Below are 22,765 nucleotides of genomic sequence, written 5' to 3'. Positions count from 1 at the left end.
CCATTCAGCCCCTCAAACCTGCTCCGACATTTGATAAGATCATGGCTGATGTGCATGTAGTCTCAACTCTACTTTCCTGCATACACCTTCAATCCTTTGACTCATTTGTCAATCAAGAATTTATCTAACTCAGCTTTAAAAATGTTGGTCTTCCAGCACAAAGAGTTGACCCCGACCGATTGTTGCGGACTGGCACAATCCAAAGTCCAGGACTACGTGCTGAGGGACGCACTAAAGCTTGGGGCAGCTGCCGCAAAGGCGCAATGGGGAAGGGTCGCTGTCTAAGACCTTTCTGCCAGAGCGCACCGAGAGACTGGGAACTTGTTTAGAGCCCCTCGGGCTGTACAGCTCAAAATGAAAGGCTGTAAATGATTGTAATATTGTTTGTACTGATGCACCTGGTGATACATTTTGTAAAAGTTTAACCGGATTGTACCCTTGTAATGGTGTTTTTGAAATGGTTTGGAATGTGATTGAAGATATTTTATGAATAAAGTATATTTTTGCAAAAAAAAAGCTTTAAAAATATTCCACCAGGGAGCCTTGCCAAAATACAGCAGCAGATCTTTTGAGGTTTTCCACAATGGTACAGGCCATCCCTCCGGTCCTCAAAATTTAAAAAATTTTGCTGACTTATTTGTGCCTTTCGTAATACTATGCTTTGTTAGTGTTTGACCAAGCATCCTCAAAAATTTCCTCAGCTCCTTTTCTGACCCCAGAAATGTCTGAACCTAACTGTCAACACTGGCATCCAGGATTCAAATGATGCAAATGCTGAAAAATATGTTGGAGAACGTATTCCCCTCATTCACCTTTTTTAAACATATGCCTGCCCACAAATCCGTGGGTGCACTGCGCTATGTACACACTTGGTCACTAGGAAATAGCGGAGCCACACAGATGCAAAGACATGATGACACCCACTCCTAAACAATTTTTTTGCCCAAAATCAGGGATAAATTGGCCAGAATTAGAGGTAAATTAGACCATTATATGGATCAGAGTCATCAAAGGCTCTATCTATGTAAATAGGGTCTTTTATTCCCTCATGTCCTTAATTACATTTGAGGACATATATAAGAATGGGGTCAGCACTAAAAAATGGAAGTTTTCTGCCCTGTTGTTGAATAAGTGAGAATAGATCACAGTTTAATCAACCGATAGCAACAATTAATTTGGATTGCCAACATGTGATCTTATTATAGCTACAGCAGATTAAGTTTTCTAAAACAATAAGTCTTTGACAAGACAGGAAATGTGATTGGCTCAACAGGAAGTCTAGTTTACTGAGTTACAGCTCTGCTTTGCCCTGGGTGTGAATGAGCAGCTGTAGGTAGACTTCTTTTCAAGAAATGGAGCAGATGGTGGTGCACTCAGATAGAAGTTTCATGTAGAATGTGGAAGCTGAATGTCATACATGCAGATTAGTGTGTGTCCCACAGATGCTTTGAAGATAGCTGCACTCTGCCATACAGCAATTAAGCAAATTGCAGGAGATATGCCAGCCTATATTTGGCAGGACAGCTTTCTCTCCAGCACTGGGCGGGGGTTCTCTGTAGCTAGACTGTGTTCTCCATCAAGAATGGCGAGAACAGGAGATACAGCCAGAACAAGTGTACAAGGGTGCCCTTCTGACCACAGCCCTCCCCCTGTGTGGTTATGTCGACTTGGATAATGATGAGCCAGAGCTTTCTGCAACTTAATACTGGCAAGAGTGAATCCATTTTATTTAATCCCCAGTGGAAATTTTGCACCTTAACTTGTAATCCTGTCACCTTTTGCAGTCCCATCCACTTCCTGGCTGCTAACACAGACTCAAATTGTAGTGTAACAATGTACTGCTCAACCCTTAACTTTTACTGCATTATTTTACCACCACAGCTACCTGCTTCCACTTAGCTATCTAATCGCAGCCCAAGAATCAACTGCAATGGGCTCCCTGTCTACTCTCACTCTGTTACCTCTGATGTCCCACGAGGGTCTATCCTTGTCCCTCTCCTATTTCTCATCTATATACTGCCCCTCGGCAGCATCATTCAAGAACAACATCAATTTTCACATTTATGCTGGTGACGGAATGTTCACGGGATGCTGCAGGAATGCAGAGCAACCCAAACATCCTTGCACAGGTGGCACACAAGTTTGCCTCTTTAAGCCACACAGCTAAATAAATCACCAATGCACCCTTAAAAAAAGTTAGAGCGTACATTGCCAGCAACACCCAACTTTACTGCCCCATCACCTCTTGTCAATCGTTCACTATCTCTTAATTGCCAGACAGCTTGTCTGACATCCAGTACCAGATGAGCAAAACTTTCTTCCAATATAAGACCAAAGACATCACCTTCAGTCCCCGCAACAAACTTTATCCTAGCCTATGACTCCATCCCTCTCCCTGACAACTGAGACTGAAGAAGATCTTTTGTAATCTAGACAGAATATCTGACCCCAAGGTGAGCTTCCAACTACATATCTATGTCATCAGTAGGGCCATCTATTTCCACCTTCGTAACAGTGCCCAACTCAGCTGCTGCTAAAATTCTCACCTATGCATGCTTTTGTTGTTTCTAGATTTGACTATTCCAATGTACTCCTGGTCAACCTCTCATAGACTACCATTCCTAAACTTGGAGGTCATCTAAAACTCTGCTGCCATGTCCTACCTCAAACCAGCTCCCATTCAACCACCACTTCTGCATTCGCAAATCAACATTGGCTCCTGATGAAGTAAAGATCCTTCCATGGCTTCACCTCACCCTTTCCCTGTAACCGCCTCCAGCACCACAGATGCCTCAATCTTCTATTTCTATCCTCTTGAGCATGCCATGCCTTCCTCTGCCAAGGCCCTAGGTTCTGAGATTCTCTTCTTAAACATCTATGCCTCTCTACCTCTCTCTCCTTCTTAATCTCTTCTTCTTTCTTTAAGACGCTCCTTAAAACCTACGGTTAGAATCTTCCGTCCCTGTTGGCATCAGGAGTCATGGCAGGCGTGAGCAGACAATATGGCAGGAAGGCCAAAAAATTTGTTTCACACTGTCGTGAAACCAGTTTGCGAATGTCTGCTCTGCCCATCAATGGTCATTTTAATACATCTGCATTTCATTATATGCTCCACTCGCTGGAATCATGCTTCCATGCTGGATCATTCATGTCATTGCACGCCGACATGTTTCACAATAGCATTTAAAAGGCACGTATCTGGTGAGCTCAGCTTCGAGGGAAACTCAGAGGTGAATGCACACTAAAGTTGCGCAGTGATCGTGAGGGTTGCCTGTTCGACTTCAAGGCTGAGATGCCGTGTATTCAGGCAAGGGCAGACAAGTCGCTTTTTCCCGGCTGGCTGACAGCACAGTGCCAGGGCAAGGGCTGCACTGCGGTTGGGACGAGTTGGGGTGGGGGGGACAAGGCAGCACGCTGTGAATTGAGTTTGAGGGTGCAAGGGCTGCACTGCTGTTGGGGCAAGTTGGGGCGGAGGGGGACAAAGCAGCCTTCTCTGATGGTAGCACACAAGCACATGCCAGGGAGGGAAGTGGCCACAAACTGGGGAAACTTTGTATAAAGTGATCATTCCTCCACAGCTGGGACAGTTCAGGCGTAGCCAAATTGACATGACATCTTCAGACACTTCCTCCCACCTTCCCCTGGACCATGACCCCACCACCAAACATGAAGCCATTGTTTCCAGGACTGTCATTGACCTCATCTCCTCTGGAAATCTTCCCTCCACAACTTCCAACCTCAGTCTCCCAACCCCAGTCAGCCCGCTTCTACCTCCTTCCCAAAATCCACAAACAGGACTATCCCGGTAGACCAATTGTGTCAGCCTGTTCTTGCCCCATGGAACTCATTTCTTCCTATCTTGACTCCGTTCTCTCTCCCCTTGTCCAGTCTCTTCCCACCTACATCGGCGATTCCTCAGATGCCCTACATCAAATCAACAATTTCCAGTTCCCTGGCCCTAACCGCTTCCTCTTCACCATGGACATCCAATCCCTCTATGCCTCCATCACCGACCAAGATGGTCTGAGGGCTCTCTGTTTCTTCCTTAAACAGGAGCCCGAACAATCGCCATCCACCACCACTCTCCACCACCTAGCTGAACTTGTTCTCTCACTGAACAGCTTCTCCTTAAGCTTGTCTCATTTCCTCCAAATAAAAGGTGTGGCTATGGGTTCCTGCATGGGTCTCAGTTATGCCCGTCTCTTTGTGGGGCATGTGGAACATTCCCTATTCCAGTCCTACTCAGGACCCCTTCCGAAGCTCTTTTTTCGGTACATGGATGACTGTTTCGATGCTGTATCATGCTCACGTCTGGACTTGGAAAAGTTTATCAATTTTGCTTCCAATTTCCACCCCTCTATCACCTTCACATGGTCCATCTCCGACACTTCCTTTCCCTGACCTCTGTCTCCATTCCTGGTGATAGACTGTCCATCAATATTCATTACAAGCCCACTGACTTCCACAACTGCCTCAACCACAGCTCCTTACACCCTGCTTCTTGTAAGGACTCCATCCCATTCTCTCAGTTCCTTCGCCTCCGTTGCATCTGTTCTGACGATGTCACTTTCCAAAACAGCACTTCTGACATGTCTTCCATCTTCCTTAATCGAGGTTCCCCCCCCACTGTGGTTGACTGGGCCCTCAGCTGTGTCCAACCCATCTCTCACGCCTCTACCCTCACACCTTCCCCTCCCTCCCAGAACCATGATAGGTCCCCTTTGTCTTCACTTTTCACTCCACCAGCCTCTGCATTCAAAGGATCATCCTTCGCCATTTCTGCCAACTTCAGCATGATGCCACCACCAAACATATCTTCCCCTCACCCCACTTCGTCAGCATTCCGTAGTGACCATTCTCCCCTGGACAACCTGGTCCACTCCTCTATCACCCCGAACACCTCATTCCCTTCCTATACAATCACAGAAGGTGCAACACCTGCCCCTTTACCACCTCCCTCCTCACCATCCAAGGGCCCAAACACTCCTTTCAAGTGAAGCAGCACTTCATTTGCACCTCCTTCAATCTGGTCAACTGCATCCGCTGCTCCCAATGTGGTCTCCTCTACATCGGGGAGAGCAAACCAGACTGGGTGACCACTTGGCGAAACACCTCCTGTCTGTCCGCAAGCATGACCCAGACCTTCCGGTCACTTGCCATTTCAACAAGCCTTCCTGCTCTCTCGCCCACATGTCCGTCCTTGGCCTGCTACAATGTTCCAGTGAAGCCCAAAGCAAACTGGAGGAACAGCATCGCATCTTCGAATTAGGCACTTTTTCTGGACTTAACATTGAGTTCAACAACTTCAGACCATGAACTCGCTCCTCCATCCTCACCCCCTTTTTCTAATCCCCTTTTTGCTACATTCATCTTTATCCACTTATTTTTTACTTTTATCCACTTATTTTTATTTTTATTCATTAATCCGTGGTTTTATCCCCCTTTTATCTCCCCTTCTATCCTATTTTCCATCCTTTTTTTCCCCACCACCACCCCATCCCCTACAGGGCAATCTGTAATGTTGTTCTTTCACACAATGCTTCCCTTGTTCTGTTATTATCACATTCTGCTTTCTTACCTTTATGCCACTAACCACTACCATTAACACTCCTTTTGTGCTTTAGTTCATGACATCTTTGTCAATCCCTCCTTTGTCCCCACTTATTCCTGGCCTTCTATCCAGTTCCACCTGCCTCACCACCCTTAAACAGTATAAATTTCTCTACATTTCCACTTCTCTTCAGCTCTGAAGAAGGGTCATACGGACTCGAAATGTTAACTCTGTTTCTCTCGCCACAGATGCTGCCAGACCTGCTGAGTTTTTCCAGCATTTTCTGTTTTTGTTGCTGACATGCTTGGAGTCGGGCCTCTAGCTTATCTGCCCACTCAAGCAATGCAGAGGCATGAAGTGCCACCAAACGCTCCAGAGCTTTTCACCCCTCGGGCACAGACTGCAAACTAATGAGCATTTTAGTTCACTGCAGAACCACAGGACAACTGGGCAAGTTGTACAATCTCCTTGCAAAAGCTGGCCATGGAGCAATCACTGGTGGAGGCACTCTCAGCCCCTTGCAGTGTCATCAGTCAGGTTTGGACCAGTCTCCCTGACAGTTGAAGCCAACAGTGCAGCCTTCCACTACAGGTTAGGAGGATGTGTGCGCCTAAGCTGAGAGCATAGCATGCAGTCCAATCGGCAAAGCTGCCGCCAATCGGTCAGGTGGAATAGGTCAGTGGTGTGTAAGGTTTCGGACAGCCTGATGCAGCACACTAAACTCTGGCCATCCTAGTCTTGGCCAGCACTCGCCGGGATGTGTTAAGAGGCCTTCAGATCTCCAAGAGAGGTTCCTAATACACCCATACTAACCCACACGTCTCTCTCCCTTTCATCCTGCAGCAGCACGGAACCTGGTGACCTAGCTGTATGCCTCATGGCTTATAGGGAGCGGAGATGAAGGAGAAGACAGCGACGGAGGTGCCTGGCTGGACAGAGGGAAGAGCAGCACCCTCATGAAGAAAGGGCGGCTGGGGCTCCTATGCATGCCACTGAAGAGCCACAGCGTACCGTTGCTGGTGAGCACATAGCTAGACCCAGGTTCTATAGACAGCGCTCATCATTCCTGCAGATGACCGAGAGCCATGTCGAAGACAGCACATGTCCAGGGAAATGGTCGGTCACATTTGCCACCTGCTGCAGGATTTGATGCCATGGAGGGCATCCATTACTAGTGGCCATGAAAGTGACCACAACGCTCAGTTTTTACGCCAGTGGCTCCTTTCAGGGCTCCACAGGTGACCTCTATGGGAAATCGTAAGCCTCCAAGCACAAATGCATCTAGAAGGTCATGGAAGCCATATTGGCAAAGGCACACAACTTTGTGCATCTAGCCCGGGATCAGGAAAGTCAGTAAGCAAGTGTGCTGGGATTCGCCCAGATCTCAGGTTTCCCAAAGGTGCAGTGTGCCCTTGACTGCACTCACATGGCACTCAGATATCCGTGGCAACATGCGGTCAACTATGTCAACCGCAAGGGCTTCTTAGTCGCTGAATGTTCAGCTGGTGTGCGACCACCACAAACTCATCCTACAGGTCTGCGCATGGTTATCAGGGAGTGTCCATGACTCCGATGTTCTCAGTAGGTTTCAGATCCCTGACATCTTCCAGAGTCCAGAAGGGCTGAAGGATTTGTTCCTTGGGGACAAGGAGGGCGTGGCTAATGATGCCTGTGTGGCAGCCTCAGAGTACAGCAGAGAGAAGATAAAACGAGGCTCGTGCTGGAACTCGCACTTTGGTGGAGCAAGCCATCAGAATGTTGAAAATGAGGTTCCGGTGCCCAGACCTGTCTGGTGGAGCCCTGCAATACAGTCCACAGAGGGTGTCACATAACGTCATCGTCTGCTGCACCCTTCACAATCTGTTGTTGCAACACGGAGCGGAGCTGGTTGAGGAGGCAATGGAGGAGCTGCACGTTTCCCCCGATGAGGGTGCAGTAGTCCTCGATGACGACAGTAAGGCCATCGCACTGGCCAGATGAGGCAGGCGCGCTCGAGAGGCTCTCATAGCTGTTAGATTCGTGGAGGATGACGATGACAAGCAGTGAGGAGACTCCACAGATCCTCACATTCCATCTGCGTAAGTTTGACTCCAGTTTGGCTGATGGCAGTGCACATACCCTCTGTGATAAGGCACCTGTCATGGAGACACAGCGGATGCCCACAGTCCCTACATTCCAGGGGGATGATAACCACATGCAGTGGGGACATTCCATAGATCCTCACACAGCTTATGTGAATGTCTGACTCCTGTCTGGCTGATGGCAGCTCACTTGCAGTCATATCATGGAGATGCAGCAGGGAAACTTTAACTTCTCCTGATCCTATGGCATCCTTCATGAGCTAAATGCTTCAGGACCACACCAGCACCAGACACAGATGCTGGTGAGATGGGGGCCAGTCGCACCTCAAAGGTGCTGAGAGAACAGCGGGAGAATATCGGAACTCTGTGCCTCTGGCCCAGGACATTCTGGCAGCAATGATAAGCCCCATCAGGGTGCAGGCATGACTGATGTGTCCAGTGACTGTGAAAGCACACCATCAGTGTACTGGGAAGGTTGCACAAAGCACAGGGAAGAGGCCCTAGGTTGAGACACCTGCCTTTATCTTGTGCAGGGTCAAAGTTTTTCAAATTGAGCGACACGAGCACTGCTTATCAGAACAAGGAGCCGTGGGCAAGGAGACATTCTTGGGAGTTAATTTACAATATTGAACATCATGTACAAGTGATCAACACCCATGTCCAGGCTGTACAACTATATCTTCCTAACCATCCTAACCCTGCTGCTACATTTCGGTGCTCCCTGATATCCACAGCGGAGGTGGAGGTAGTCTGCTGACTGCTACGCCCTGTCTGGAATAACCTTGATGGGCGTCCTCTGGAGGGCCAAGGCCTTCTTTCAGGGTCCTGCTGTGTGGCAGTGGAGCTGGAGCTGCTGGGGTCACAGGAAGAGGGTATTTAGATGTGCCAGACACTCCCCATGTCATCTGGGTGGATGGGCCCAGGGTGTGCACCTGCTGATCCTCCTCCCTATGGATGCCCGAGGGTCCCTGGCTGACTCCTTGAGGAGAAGGGGAAGCGGAAGCTGAAGTGAGATTGAGCTGCCCTGCACCCCTCTTGCGTTGACACGGCTGGAGGCCAACTATGGCATCAGTGATGGAGTTCAGCCCATGCAGCAGTGCAGGACCGATGTCCTGGGCCAAGCTCTCCATGGTGTCCACCATGCTACCAGTGTTGGCCTCAGCATGTTGGCATGCTGGTGCTATCAACTCAGACTGAAGGTAGATGGACTTTTCCATCGTGCCTTGCAATCGGAAGAGTTCAATGGACATGCCTTCCTGATGTTCCCGAGCTTGCCTTTGCAGCTCCAGCAACTGAGGTATGACCGAGTCCAGAGGCTCCTCGTCTGACTAGGGCTCAGCAGATTTCCCGTCTCCCGCAGTCCTCTGAGTGTTGGAAACCTGGGAATTCCCTGCTGCCACTTGCTATGAATCAGACAGTGCAATGTGTTCTCCAGATTGTGATCCCGAGGCTACTCTAGAACAGGTCCCACTGAGGTGTCTCTCTCTGCACTGGCGGAGGGTGTGGGTGAGCACTGTGACGGTCTTCAATGAGGTTGTCATCAGATTCTTCTTCTGAGGTTTCTTTGTGGCTTGAGTCGAGGACCTGGGTCATGGACCCTCTCGGCGGTTTCCCAGATGTGCCTGTAAAAGCAAGGAGAGATAATTATTGCATGACAGGGGACTGTGGAACAAGGGAAGTGACTCACAACAGTAAGTCATAGTGATTGTCTGATGGATGTTGCACTGCTGGATCCTTACCTGTTTGAGCACTGCCGACCTCACCATCAGCCCAGGAACAGTCCAGGTCGTCGCCGTCCAGCTGGGTGATTCTGTGCATGAGTTACAACAATTATTCATTCCTGTCTGGTGCAAAAATAAAACAGGAAAGGTGGCTCAACCATGGATTACAAAAGAAATTAGGGATCGTATTAGATCCAAAGAGGAGACATATAAAATTGCCAGAAAAAGCAGCAAGCCTGAGGATTGGGAGCAGTTTAGAATTCACCAAATGTGGACAAAAAGATTGATCAAGAAGGGAAAAATGGAGTATGAGAGTAAACTTGCAGGGAACATAAAAACTGACTGTAAAAGCTTCCATAAATATGTGAAGGGAAAAATATTAGCAAAGACAAGTGTAGGTCCCTTACAGTCAGAAACGGGGGAAAATATAATGGGGAACAAAGAAATGGCAGAAGAATTGAACACATGTTTTGGTTCTGTCTTCACAAAAGAGGACACAAATAATTTCCCAGAAATGTTAGGAAACCAAGGTTCTAGTGAGAGGCAGGAATTGAAGAAAATCAGTATTAGTAAAAAAAATGGTGCTAGAGAAATTAATGGGGTTAAAGGCTGGAAATCCCCAGGGCCTGATAAGCTACATCCCACAGTACTAAAGGAAGTGGCCTGGAAATATTGGATGCATTGGTGGTCATCTTCCAAAATTCTATAGATTATGGAGCAGTTCCAACAGTTTGGAGGGTGGCAAATGTAACCCCTATTTAAAAAAGAGGGAGAGAAAAAACAGAGAATTACAGACCAGTTAGCCTAACATCGATAGTGGGGAAAATGCTAGAGTCCATTATAAAAGACATTGTAACAAATCACTTGGAAAGCATTAACTGGATTGGACAAAGTCAGCATGGGTTTGTGAAAGGGAAATCATGCTTAACTAATCTACTGGAGTTTTTTGAAAATGTAACAAGTAGAATCAATAAGGAAGAACCATGTGGATATGGTGTATTTGGATTTCAAGGCGGCTTTTGATAAGAGGCTAGTGGGAAAAATTAAAGCACACGGGATGAGGGGTAACACACTGGTATGGATTGAGAACTGGTTGACAGATCAGAAACCAAGAGTGGGAATAAATGGGTCTTTTTCCGATGTCAGATGGTGACTAGTGGTATACCACAGGGATCAGTGTTTGGGCCCCAGCTATTCATGATATATATAAATGACTCGGATGAGGAAACCAATGCAATATTTCCAAGTTTGCTGATGACAAAACTGGGCGGGGTTGTGAGGAGGGTGCAAGGAGGCTTCAGGGTAATTTAGACAAGTTGTGTGTTTGGGCAAATACATGACAGATGCAGCATAATGTGGATAAATGTGAAGTTATACGCTTCGGTGTGAAAAACAGAAAGGCAGAGTATTATTTAAATGGTGACATATTGGGAAATGTAGATGTACAATGAGATCTGGGTGTCCTTGTACACCAGTCAATGAAAGTAAACAGGCAGGTGTAGCAAGCAATTAGGAAGGCAAATGGTATGTTAGCCTTCATTGCAAGAGGATTTGAGTTCAGAAGTAGGGATGTCTTACTGCAGTTATACAAGGCCTTGGTGAGACCACACCTAGAGTATTGCATGCAGTTTTGGTCTCCCTACCTAAGAAAGGATATACTTGCCATAGCGGGAATGCAGCGAAGGTTCACTAGGCTGATACTGGGGATGGCAGGACTGTCATATGAGGAGAGATTGGTTCGACTGGGCCTGTATTCACTAGATTTTAGAAGGAGGTATAAAATTATAACACAGCTAGACAGACAAGATGCAGAGAGGATGTTTCCCCTGGTTGGGGAGTCTAGAACCAGAGGCCACAGTCTCAGGATATGGGGCAGGCCATTTAGGACTGAGATGAGGAAAGATTTCTTCACTCAGAGGGCAGTCAACCTGTGGAATTCTCTACCACAGAAAGTTGTGGAAGCCGGGTCACTGAGTATATTCAAGAAAGAAATTGATAAATTTTTTGGATATTAGAGGCATCAAGGGGTATGAAGAGAAAGTGGGAATATGGCGTTGAGATAGAGGATCAGCCATGAACATACTGAATGGTGAAGCAGGCTCGAGGGGCCGAATGGCCTACTCCTGCTACTAGTTTCTATGTTTCAAAGTCTGTGAGGTCCTTGATTTCAGGCATTCCTCCACCAGTCTGCAAACCTCTCCCTTTTGTTGTGTGCCAGCCTGTCCTGCATGAAGACAGATGGAGAGTGTGTAAGCAGAACATCTGCCAGGCCAGATGAGAAGGATGCCTACCAGGTGTGGTTGCTGAGTAGTGCCATGGACTGGATGAGGACATGATCCACAGGGCAGATGAAGGTGTGTGTGAAAGAGTGAATAGTGATGTCCCTTGAACTGGCAGTGAGTGAGATACCTGTAGATGTGTGATGGATTTGTGAGCGTGTGAGTAGAGAGTGATGAGAAGAGTAACTTACCCTGGTGGAACAGAGATGATCATTCATCCTCTTTCAGCACTGGGTGGCTGTCCTCTTTTGCAGGGTGTTGGCGCTCACCACTGCTGCCACTGCCTCCCATGCACGACTAGTCACCTTGCTTGCTGGCCTTCGTCCAGTTCGGGGGTAGAGGACATCGCGGCGGGCCTCCACTGCATCCAGTGGGCGCTCAAGGGAGGCATCGCTAAATCTGGGGGCAGCATGTTTCCTCCTTTTGGCAGCCATCAGTTCCCAGCAGCTTCCTATCCTTTGAAGAGTGCTAGCTATGCGCAGGGGCAACCTTTAAATATGGTACATGGTTCACTGAAGGCCTGAGATGATTGCAGGGCCAGTGAATCAGAGGACCCCCGCCAGCGACCTGGCATGGTTCCCGGGAATGCATAATGAACGATGAGGCGGGAATGGGACAATACGACATGAAAACCTGCCATTGAGGCCAGCGGGTAAAACGCCCTTTTTCCTGCCTGCTCCCACACTTGGTGCAAATCTGCGGCGATTCCGCCCTACTTCTTTGGCCAAGCTTTTGGTCATCTGCCCCAATATCTCCTCATATGACTTGGGCCCAGATTTTTGCTCCCAAGTCGGGTGCACAGAATTAGGAGAATTCCCGGCTCCACAAGCCTGACCTTTTAAAATGGCAGCCCAGGCATCAGATTTTTGGTCTGGGGGAGCAGGCTAGAATAGGAATCAGGGCAGGCAAACCAGGAAGAAGAGAGGAGACCGCCAGGTGCGCAGGCAGTTGGGTGGAAGGCCTGCCTCGGGGCTTCATCATTGTGTCCAAAATAAAGATTAAAACATAAAGCATCCCTCCAGCCCTCATCCCTCACATCTCTTTACACACTCCCCATACTCCATCCATGCCACATCATGCCCAGTACTCACGCCCCTTGGCCCCTCATTCCGTCCATGCCAACCTATGCCCCTGTATCCACCCCCATGGTCCCACTTTCCCACCATGCCAACTATGCCCCTGTACCCACCCATGTGGCCCCCTCATGCCTGGCATGCCAACCTTTATCATTCACCCACCACCCATGGCCATTTATAGCCCTTTTATCAGCTTAGTGCCAACTCATGCCAAACCATGTCCCCCACCCACCACCCTTTGCTCTTACACTTACCATGCCAACTCACCTAGCATCCGCCATTGGCAGACCTCCGGACCCATGTAGAGATGAGATAAAATAAATTTTGACATGTCTACTGCACACTTCATTATATTGAAAAAACACTCCCATTCATACAAATCTATTTACTACATTTGCATTCCTTCAACTAAATAAAGCCTTATGCCAACAAATATTTCATTCAAGTGCACAACCCCTTCTAATAACAAGCATTGGAATTCATAGTCCTGCATCAAAGGGGCTATAACCACTTGTAGCTGTCAATTAAACTGTGTAATGCAAGCAGCATATTTTGATAATGGATGGTTGTGAAGCCAGTCATGCAGCACTGATCCAGGAATAGAAACACTCAGGCTTAAGCCAACAGAGTGAAGCGGGAAGCAATCATTTTTTCAACACTGGAGACATTTTTTTCATAGATTTAAAGGGCGGGACCTTTAAATGCCTTGTCAGCTTGACAGCTCCCTTTGGCAGGTGTTTCTGATAGTTATGACAGTTGATCTTGACAAGTCTATTGACAGTTCCAGTGAGTTTATGAATATTTATGCCTACTTTCAACAATTCCAAAGGGCACCTAACCTCCCCCAAAGGTGTCCTGGGAACAAATCCAAAGGGGTACCTTATATCTCCAAAAGGGTACCCTGTCTACCCAAATGAATCTACAAAGTTCAAAGTTGCTCTTACCTGGTCCAATTTGCACACTTCAAGTTTCACACTCCTGGCCTACCAAAATCCCACTTCAGTTAAGGCAACTGATGAGTTAAATAGCCAGCTACATCCTTAAAATGCGCATGCGCAAAAGGCACCCTGCCCCAATCCCGCACCCATAAAATCGGGGATTGCTGTGTTCAGGGCGGTGCTTAGGACTTTCAGGCATTTCCACAATTTTCGCCACAATGGAGAGTATTTGCATTGTGGGGAAAATATGGACCTTGGTGTCAAATTTTGTTTTATAATACTCCTGTGATGCGCCTTGGGACATTGTATTATGTTGAAAAGTGCTTTATAAATTCAAGTTTTACTATTGCTGATATGTCACTATTCCAATTTCACCTCCAATACCACTAAAACCTTTCTCCATGATTTCAGCATCTCCAAACTAAACTTTCCCCTTCCCTTTCTGCAATCCTCCTGAGCTCAGTTCTTAAAAATTCCAACTCATCCAAAACTCTGTAGTTATATCCTCTCCCTTACTAAGTTCCACTCACTCATCATCCTTGTTTTCACCAACTCCATTAGATTTTAACTTTTCTTTACTCTTGCTTGAGTCTAACCTTCAACCGTGGAGCATGTTGTTACATTAAAATCAGCACATATATTTCCTACATCACAAAAGTGGTTACAATTCAAAAGAACTTTGTTGACTACAAAGCCTATTGGAATGTCCTGAAGCTATGAAAGGCACTATAACAATGCAAGTCTTTCTTTCTTTAAATGCAAGTAGTTTATGTTCAGCCTCCTGACAATGGAAATTTTTTAAAAAGTAGAAGATGATGAACAAATGAAACTGATATTGCATAAAATTATAACAGGACAGAAACATTTTGTTCACAGTTCAAAGGCTTGTTCATTTTTATATGTTTATTGAGATATATTTCAGTAATAAAGATTAAATGCAAGGTAGATTATCTTAAATATATTCAATTCTTAATGGTAAAGAATCTCAGTTTTGTTTATTTTAGGTTTGGATCAGCAGCAATACCAGTAAGATGCACTTACTCCATGTACTCAGTGATGGTCAATGTTAGAACTGAAACTAAAGACCAATAATGCATTCAATACTCAAAATAAACCAACTTTAATAATGTTTTTCATGCAACATTGATTTTTACCTGATCTTTCAGCTGTTGAACAGAGCTCTGCAGGTTCAGGATCTGGTTAAAGAGTGGGCTCTGTAGCACAGATCTCAATAAGCTCAGTCTCTCTTCATTTGTCACATCCCCTCTTTCTCGTAACTTTGCCTGTAATCTTTCCACAGCCTGCAAAGCTCGCTGGGTGTCTATAAGTACAATTGATTTGGGTGAAAAATTTGACAAAATAATATGAATCCATATTATCCAATGATAAATGCATATAGTACATAGGTACATGGTACACAGATGTAACCTGATTGATGCCTCACCAATCCTCCAAAGAACACAAATGCATACTTGGAGTGAGTTTTATTATTCCTTTGTTCAGATTGTTTGCAAATTTCATTCAAAAGCAAATGCTAACATAGTAATGCCAACTTGAAGAAGTCACTATTCCAACAATAAGGGCAAACAGATGAGTACCAATATAAAAAGCCCTCCATATTTGGTAATGTGAGGCAAGTGTGGGACTTCTATATGCCATATGGAATGTTACATATTTGGCCTCAGTGCATAGGTAGATAGCTGGGATGATCAAATCATAGAATGATTCAGCACAGGAGGCAGCTATTTAGCCCATTTTCCCTGTGCTGGCTCTTTAGCAGAGCTATCCAATTATTCCCACTTCCCTGCTCTTACCCCATAAACTCAGGAATTTCCTTTCAAGTATTTATCCAATGCTTTTTTGAATGTTACTACTGAATTTGCTTCTGCCACCCTTTTTTCAGATCGCAACAACTCCCTGTGTAAAAAAACAAAAGATTCCTCATGCCACCTCTGGTTCTTATGCCTGTCAGCATAAATTTGTGCCCATAGGTTGCTGACATTACTGCCATTAGAAACAGTTTCTCCTCGTCTATTCTCTCAAAACGGTTCATGATTTTGAACGCCTCTATCATATCTCCATTTACCTTTCCCTGCTCTAAGGAGAATAATCCCAGCTTCTCCAGTCCCTCCACATAACTGAACTGCCTCATTTCTGGTACCATTCCTATAATTCTGTTCTGCACCCTCTCCAAGGCCTAATCAGTCTAAAGTTTGCCACTCAGAATTGAACACAATATTCCAGCTGAGGCCAAATCAGTGCTTTATTAAATTTTGCCAGAATCTCCTTGCTCTTGTACACTATTCCTCTAATAATAAAGACAAGAATCCCATATGCTTTTTTAACCGCATTCTCCCGCCACCTTCAAAGATCTGTGTACAAGCACCCCCAGGTCTCTCTACTCCTGTTTGTTAAAATTGGCCCATTGAGTTCATATTACCTTTTGTCATTCTGCATACCAAAATATATCACTTCACACTTCTTCACATTAATTCCTTCTGCCATGTATATGCCCATTTCACTAATCTTTGTCCTCCTGAAATCTGTTACTATACACTTCGTTGTTTATTACATTTCCAAGTTTCATGCCATCAGCAAACTTTGAAATTCATCCAATTCCAGGTTATTGGTATATATAATAAAGAGCAGTGATCCTAATACTGACCTCTGGGGAACACGCTCCAGTCTGAAAAACAGGCATTCACCGCCTTCTGTCCCCAAACCAATTCTGCCCATGTTACCACTATCCCTTTAGCCAAATGGACTTTAACTTTGCTACAAATCTATTATGTGTTACTTTATCAAACACCTTTTGAATGTCCATATACATAACATAAACCATATTACCCTCATCAACCCTTTCCATTAGTTCATCAATTAATTCAATCAAGTTAGTCAAACATGATTTACCTATATCAAATCTTTGTTGACTTACATTTATTAACCCAAGTTTTTCCAAATGTCAATTCAATTTGTCTTGGATTATTGTCTCTAAAAGTTACCCCATCACTGACATTAGTAATGCAGTTGCTGGGTGAATCCAACACCCTTATTTTAAACTGGGAAATAACATTTTTGATACTCCTGTCCTCTGGCACCACCACCATATCCAAGATGAATGAAAGATTTAGCCAGAAGGTCTGCAATTTCGAACCCTTACTTCCCTCATTAACTTAGGATGTATTCCATCCAAGCCAGTGGCTTTTCTACTTTGAGGGCCACCAACAATTTAAGTGTTTCCTCTACTTTTATCTTATCCAATATCAGTACTGCCTCCTCCTTTCCTGCTACATTGGCATCATCCTCTTCATTGGTGAAGACAGATGCAAAGTACTCATCAAGTACCTCATCTATGGCCTCTGTCTCCACAAGCATAACTCCTTTCTAGTACTCACTAGCTTCACTCTTTTACTATTTACTAAATAAATTAATAGTACTTCTAAGAAGGGTTATTTATCTGTCAAGTAGTATTCTATCAGTTGTTGCTATGGATATGCTGATAGCCTTTGTAATTGTTATTCAACTCGCTCCCCACAACACAAAGTACCATTTAATAGCCCCTCTAAAACATAATACATATTAAAAAGCTGCTACAATTTATATTATTACAGTAGACGTCAAACATTGAAAGAAATCAATGCTGTGTATTTATCAATTTAATTTCCTTCCTTTTGGCGATATTATTCTCATTTCTAAAGTATTTTGGTTTTATTCATCCCACTTTTTGTGCCCACTTTGAGCTGGGTCCCAACTGTCTGAATTATTTTCTTTTAGGATTATTACAGCCAGTTTGACTTGAATTCAAAATTAGGTGGCAGAGTGAAAGCACAGCACTCCACCTACTCAACTAAGAATTTTTTTTTTCAAATTCAAGTTAAATTCTCCCAATCTGAAAAATGTTAAAACTGTAAGCAAAAAAAAAATGCTTGATTGCTTAAACCTAAATAAATGTGAAGGTTGCACACAATTGTGCTTCAGATGCTAGACCTCAAATTTGGCTATTCAAAAACCAGTAATGTCCAAAAACCTTTTTTTAAGTGGGCCACGCAAGAATTTTAAGTCCTATTAAATGAGTGACAAAACATACTGGCTTGTTCGAGGTGCTGCTGTTGGCGAGTTGGTTAGTTATCTGCTTCGCGAGCCTGTCGTTTCGCCCAGAGGGACACTTGACCCCACCCAACCCTGATCGGCCCGATCTGCCCAACCTGACCCTGCTGCATGATTTCCAGACTCATCAATAAACTTAACTATAAGCAAAATGAAGGATTGGTCTCAAGGACTGCTCCGTCTACAAACAAGGGAAAGTAGACTTGTTTCTACCATCTGCAATACATAAGCTCTCCAAACCGTGCTGAAATTGCGACTATTTTGAGGTAAAGGAGCTTCAGTTCACCGAGCCCAGGTTTAAAAGATTCTGATATTAGTTTGCTCAGAACCAGTTTCAACTTCCATGAAGGGACATCCTGAAAAACAAAAGGCTTCCAGGTGTCTTCCATAAAACCAGGGTGCTAAGGGGAGTTTCTCACTACGATCCTACTGAAGGTAGGACCCACAGCGACCTCAGGCAGTGTTAGTGATCAAGAGTAACATCATACCCCGCCAGATAAACCGCCCGACCAGAAAACTGGCAAGATCTGAAATCCAGCGTGTACTTGGGCCCAAGGATGCCAATTTTGAGACACTGCGCCTGTAATATAACCCCTCTTCCCCAAAACTCTTTCCAGGGGCCCATAAAATAGAAGCTGAATCTGCATGAGTTGGAGTTCAGCTAAATACTATACTGCATTTGATTTTCACCCATAATATACTCTTCTGCCCATGAATACAATTAAGTGGCACAGAAGCAGTGTCAGCACCTGTTTTGGGAATATAGGCATGTATCATTCTCATTTATAAAGAACCAATTAATTAGCAAACCGTTTTCTTTACAAAAACATGACAACTGAACATGATTCTTACCTAAGCCTTCCAACATGTTTCCAATTGTAAGGTGAAGTCAATCTCACTGGGGTCAAAATTATCCTGAAAGGAAATTCATAAAATTGTATTTGCAATTTGCATAAATACAGAGACAAGGGATTCCAATTATGTTTATTGATAATCTGTGGTGCTTGGACCCATTCATTTTAGTTCATATCTATTGTATGTCATCTAAAGTTGCTAAGCATTCATTTAATAATTAATCAGATGTAGAACAATAGAAGCGTTATGGTGCAGAAAGCGGCCATTCAGCCCATCATGCCTGCACCAGCTAAAAAGAGAAAAAATAAACTAGCAGCTCATTTTAATCCCATTTTCCAGCGCCTGGTCCATGGCGTTGCAGGTTACAGCACACCATAAGGAGAGCCAGGTGCCTTTTAAGTGAGCTAAGCGTTTCAGCCTCAACCACCAATTTAGGTAATGAATTCCAAATGCTCACCACCTTCTGGGTGAAAAAGCTTTTCCTCATGACCCCTCTAATCTTTCTACCAATCACCTTAAATCTATACCCCCGGGTAATTGACACCTCAGCTAGGGGAAACAAGTCTTTCGTATCTACCGTATCTAGACCCCTCATAATTTTGTACACCTCAATTAGGTCACTCTTTAGCCTTCTCTGTTCTAAGGAAAACAACCCTAGCCTATCCAAAAGAAAAAACAAAAATACCTGGAAAAACTCAGCAGCATCTGCGGAGAGGAGCACAGTTAACGTTTCGAGTCCGAACGACCCTTCAACAGAACTAAGTAAAAATAGAAGAGGTGAAATATAAGCTGGTTTAAGGGGGGCGGGGTGGGACAAGTAGAGCTGGTTGGAGGGCCAGTGATAGGTGGAGATAACCAAGAGTTGTCACAGACAAAAGGTCAAAGAGGTGTTGAAGGTGGTGATATTATCTAAGGAATGTGCTAATTAAGGGTAGAAAGCAGGACAAGCAAGGTAAAGATAGCCCTAGTGGGGGTGGGGTGGGGTGAAGGAATCAAAAAAGGCTAAAAGGTAGAGATAAAACAATGGGTGGAAATACATTTAAAAATAATGGAAGTAGGTTGGAAAAGAAAAATCTATATAAATTATTGGAAAAAAAAGGGGGAGGAATCAGAAAGGGGGTGGGGATGGAGGAGAGAGTTCATAATCTAAAATTGTTGAACTCAATATTTAGTCCGGAAGGCTGTAAAGTGCCTAGTCAGAAGATGAGGTGCTGTTCCTCCAGTTTGCGTTAAGCTTCACTAGAAAAATGCAGCAAGCCAAGGACGGACATGTGGGCATGAGAGCAGGATGGACTGTTGAAATGGCAAGCAACAGGGAGGTCTGGGTAATGCTTGCAGACAGACCGAAGGTGTTCTGCAAAGCGGTCACCCAGTCTGCGTTTGGTCTCTCCAATGTAGAGGAAACAGCATTGGGAGCAACGAATGCAGTAGACTAAATTGAGGGAAGTGCAAGTGAAATGCTGCTTCACTTGAAAGGAGTGTTTGGGCCCTTGGACGGTGAGGAGAGGCCTGTCTCTTTATGGGGTATGTGGAACATTCCTTGTTCCAGTCCTACTCCAGCCCCCTCCCACAACTCTTTCTCCGGTACATCGATGATTACTTCAGTACTGCTTCATGCTCTCGTCTGGACCTGGAAAATTTTATTAATTTTGCTTCCAATTTCCATCCCTCCATCATTTTCACATGGTCCATCTCTGACACTTCCCTTCCCTTCCTTGACCTCTCTATCTCAATTTCTGGTGATAGATTGTCCACCAATATCCATTACAAGCCTACCGACTCCCACAGCTACCTCGACGACAGCTCCTCACACCCCGCTTCCTGTAAGGACTCCATCCCATTCTCTCAGTTCCTTCACCTCCGTTGCATCTGTTCTGATGATGCCACTTTCAAGAACAGTTCCTCTGACATGTCCTCCTTCCTTAACCGAGGTTTTCCACCCACGGTGGTTGTCAGGGCCTTCAACCGTGTCCGGCCCATCTCCCGCGCATCCGCCCTCACACCTTCTTCTCCCTCCCAGAAACATGATAGAGTCCCCCTTGTCCTCACTTATCACCCCACCACCCTCCGTATTCAAAGGATCATCCTCCGCCATTTCCGCCAACTCCAGCATGATGCCACCACCAAACACATCTTCCCTTCACCACCCCCTCGGCGGCATTCCGCAGGGATCGTTCCCTCCGGGACACCCTGGTCTACTCCTCCATCACCACCTACACCTCAACCCACTCCCATGGCACCTTCCCATGCAACCGCAGAAGGTGCAACACCTGCCCCTTTACTTCCCCTCTCCTCACCGTCCAAGGGCCCAAACACTCCTTTCAAGTGAAGCAGCATTTCACTTGCACTTCCCTCAACTTAGTCTACTGCATTCATTGCTCCGAATGCGGTTTCCTCTACATTGGAGAGACCAAACGCAGACTGGGGACCGCGTTGCGGAACACCGTCGGTCTGTCCGCAAGCATGACCCAGACCTTCCTGTCGCTTGCCATTTCAACACTCCACCCTGCTCTCATGCCGACATGTCCATCTTTGGCCTGCTGCAATGTTCCAGTGAAGCTCAACGCAAACTGGAGGAACAGCACCTCATCTTCCGACTAGGCACTTTACAGCCTTCCGGACTAAATATTGAGTTCAACAATTTTAGATCATGAACTCTCTCCTCCATCCCAACCCCCTTTTCTATATTTATATAGATTTTTCTTTTCCCACCTATTTCCATTATTTTTAAATGTATTTCCATCCATTGTTTTATCTCTACCTTTTAGCCTTTTTTGATTCCTTCACCCCACCCCACCCCCACTAGGGCTATCTGTACCTTGCTTGTCCTGCTTTCTACCCTTAATTAGCACATTCCTTAGATAATATCACCACCTTCAACACCTCTTTGTCCCTTTGTCTGTGACATCTTTTGGTTATCTCCACCTATCACTGGCCCTTTATCCAGCTCTACTTGTCCCAGCCCCCCTTAAACCAGCTTATATTTCACCTCTCTTCTATTTTTACTTAGTTCTGTTGAAGGGTCATTCGGACTCGAAACGTTAACTGTGCTCCTCTCCCCAGATGCTGCCAGACCTGCTGAGTTTTTCCAGGTATTTTTGTTTTTGTTTTGGATTTCCAGCATCCGCAGTTTTTTTCTTTTATCCTAGCCTATCCAATCTCTCCTCATAGCTGCAATTTTCAAGCCCTGGCAACATTCTTGTAAATCTCCTCTGCACCCTCTCCAAAGCAATTATGTCCTTCCTGCAATGTGGTGACCAGAACTGTACAGAAAGTTCCAGCTGTGGCCTAACCAGTGTTTTATACAGTTCCATCATTACATCCCTGCTTTTGTATTCAATACCTCGCCCAATAAAGGAAAGCATTCCATATTTTTTGACCACCTTGTCCACCTGTCCTACCACCTTCAAGGACCTGTGGACATGCACTCCAAGGTCTCTCACTTCCTCAACCCTTCTCAATAACTTCCCGTTTATAGAGTATTCCCTTGTTTTGCTTGTCCTCCTTAATTGATTTACCTCACACTTTTCCAGATTGAATTCCATTTGCCACTTCTCTGCCCACTCAACCAAACCATTGATATAATTCTGGAGTCAACAGCCATCCGCTTCAGTATCAAATACACAGCCAATTTTTGTGTCATATGCAAATTTCCCAATCATGCCTTCTACGTTTATGTCTAAATCATTAATATATACAGCAAACAGCAAGGGCCCCAATACTAAGCCCTGTGGAACACCACTGGAAACCGTTTTCCATTCGCAAAAACATCCATCGACTATTAACCTTTGTTTCCTGTCACTGAGCCAATTTTGGATTCAACCTGCTACCCTCCCCCTGTAATCCCATGTAATGAAATCCATGTAGACAACATCCACTGCACTATCCTCATCAATCCTCCTTGCCACTACCTCAAAAAATTCAATTAAGTTAGTAACACACGATCTTCCCCTAACAAAACCATGCTGAATATCCCTAATCAATCCGGGCCTTTCTAAGTGACAGTTCTTCCTGTCTCTCAAAATTGTTTCCACTAATTTTCCCACCACTGAAGTCAGATTGACCAGCCTATAATTTTCTGGTTTATCCCTCGCACCCTTTTTAAATAATGGTACAATGTTCACAGACCTCCAATCCTCCGGGACCTCACCTATATC

The 22,765-nt window shown here is 45.2% G+C and overlaps 1 protein-coding gene across 16 annotated transcripts in view; it reads right to left on the bottom strand.

Annotated features, from left to right (window-relative positions):
* Window positions 1-22,765, bottom strand: part of mpdz (multiple PDZ domain crumbs cell polarity complex component) — a 420,746-nt gene that overhangs the window by 342,399 nt on the left and 55,582 nt on the right. For 15 of the 16 annotated variants that reach the window (XM_078570536.1, XM_078570535.1, XM_078570542.1 and 12 more), the window contains exons 2-3: window positions 18,606-18,668; window positions 14,801-14,967 (exon numbers count right to left, since the gene is read on the bottom strand). In XM_078570536.1, coding sequence (XP_078426662.1) covers window positions 14,801-14,967; window positions 18,606-18,621 — 183 coding nt within the window. In that variant the 5' untranslated portion in view covers window positions 18,622-18,668. The remainder of the gene's footprint in view (window positions 1-14,800; window positions 14,968-18,605; window positions 18,669-22,765) is intronic. The other variant, XM_078570532.1, reaches the window with a different exon arrangement.

This window comes from Cetorhinus maximus, chromosome 2 (assembly GCF_964194155.1).
Source record: "Cetorhinus maximus chromosome 2, sCetMax3.hap1.1, whole genome shotgun sequence".
Taxonomy (NCBI): Eukaryota; Metazoa; Chordata; class Chondrichthyes; order Lamniformes; family Cetorhinidae; genus Cetorhinus; species Cetorhinus maximus.
The sequence above is the reverse complement of the archived record's forward strand: the minus strand, read 5'-3'. Positions and strand labels throughout refer to the sequence as shown.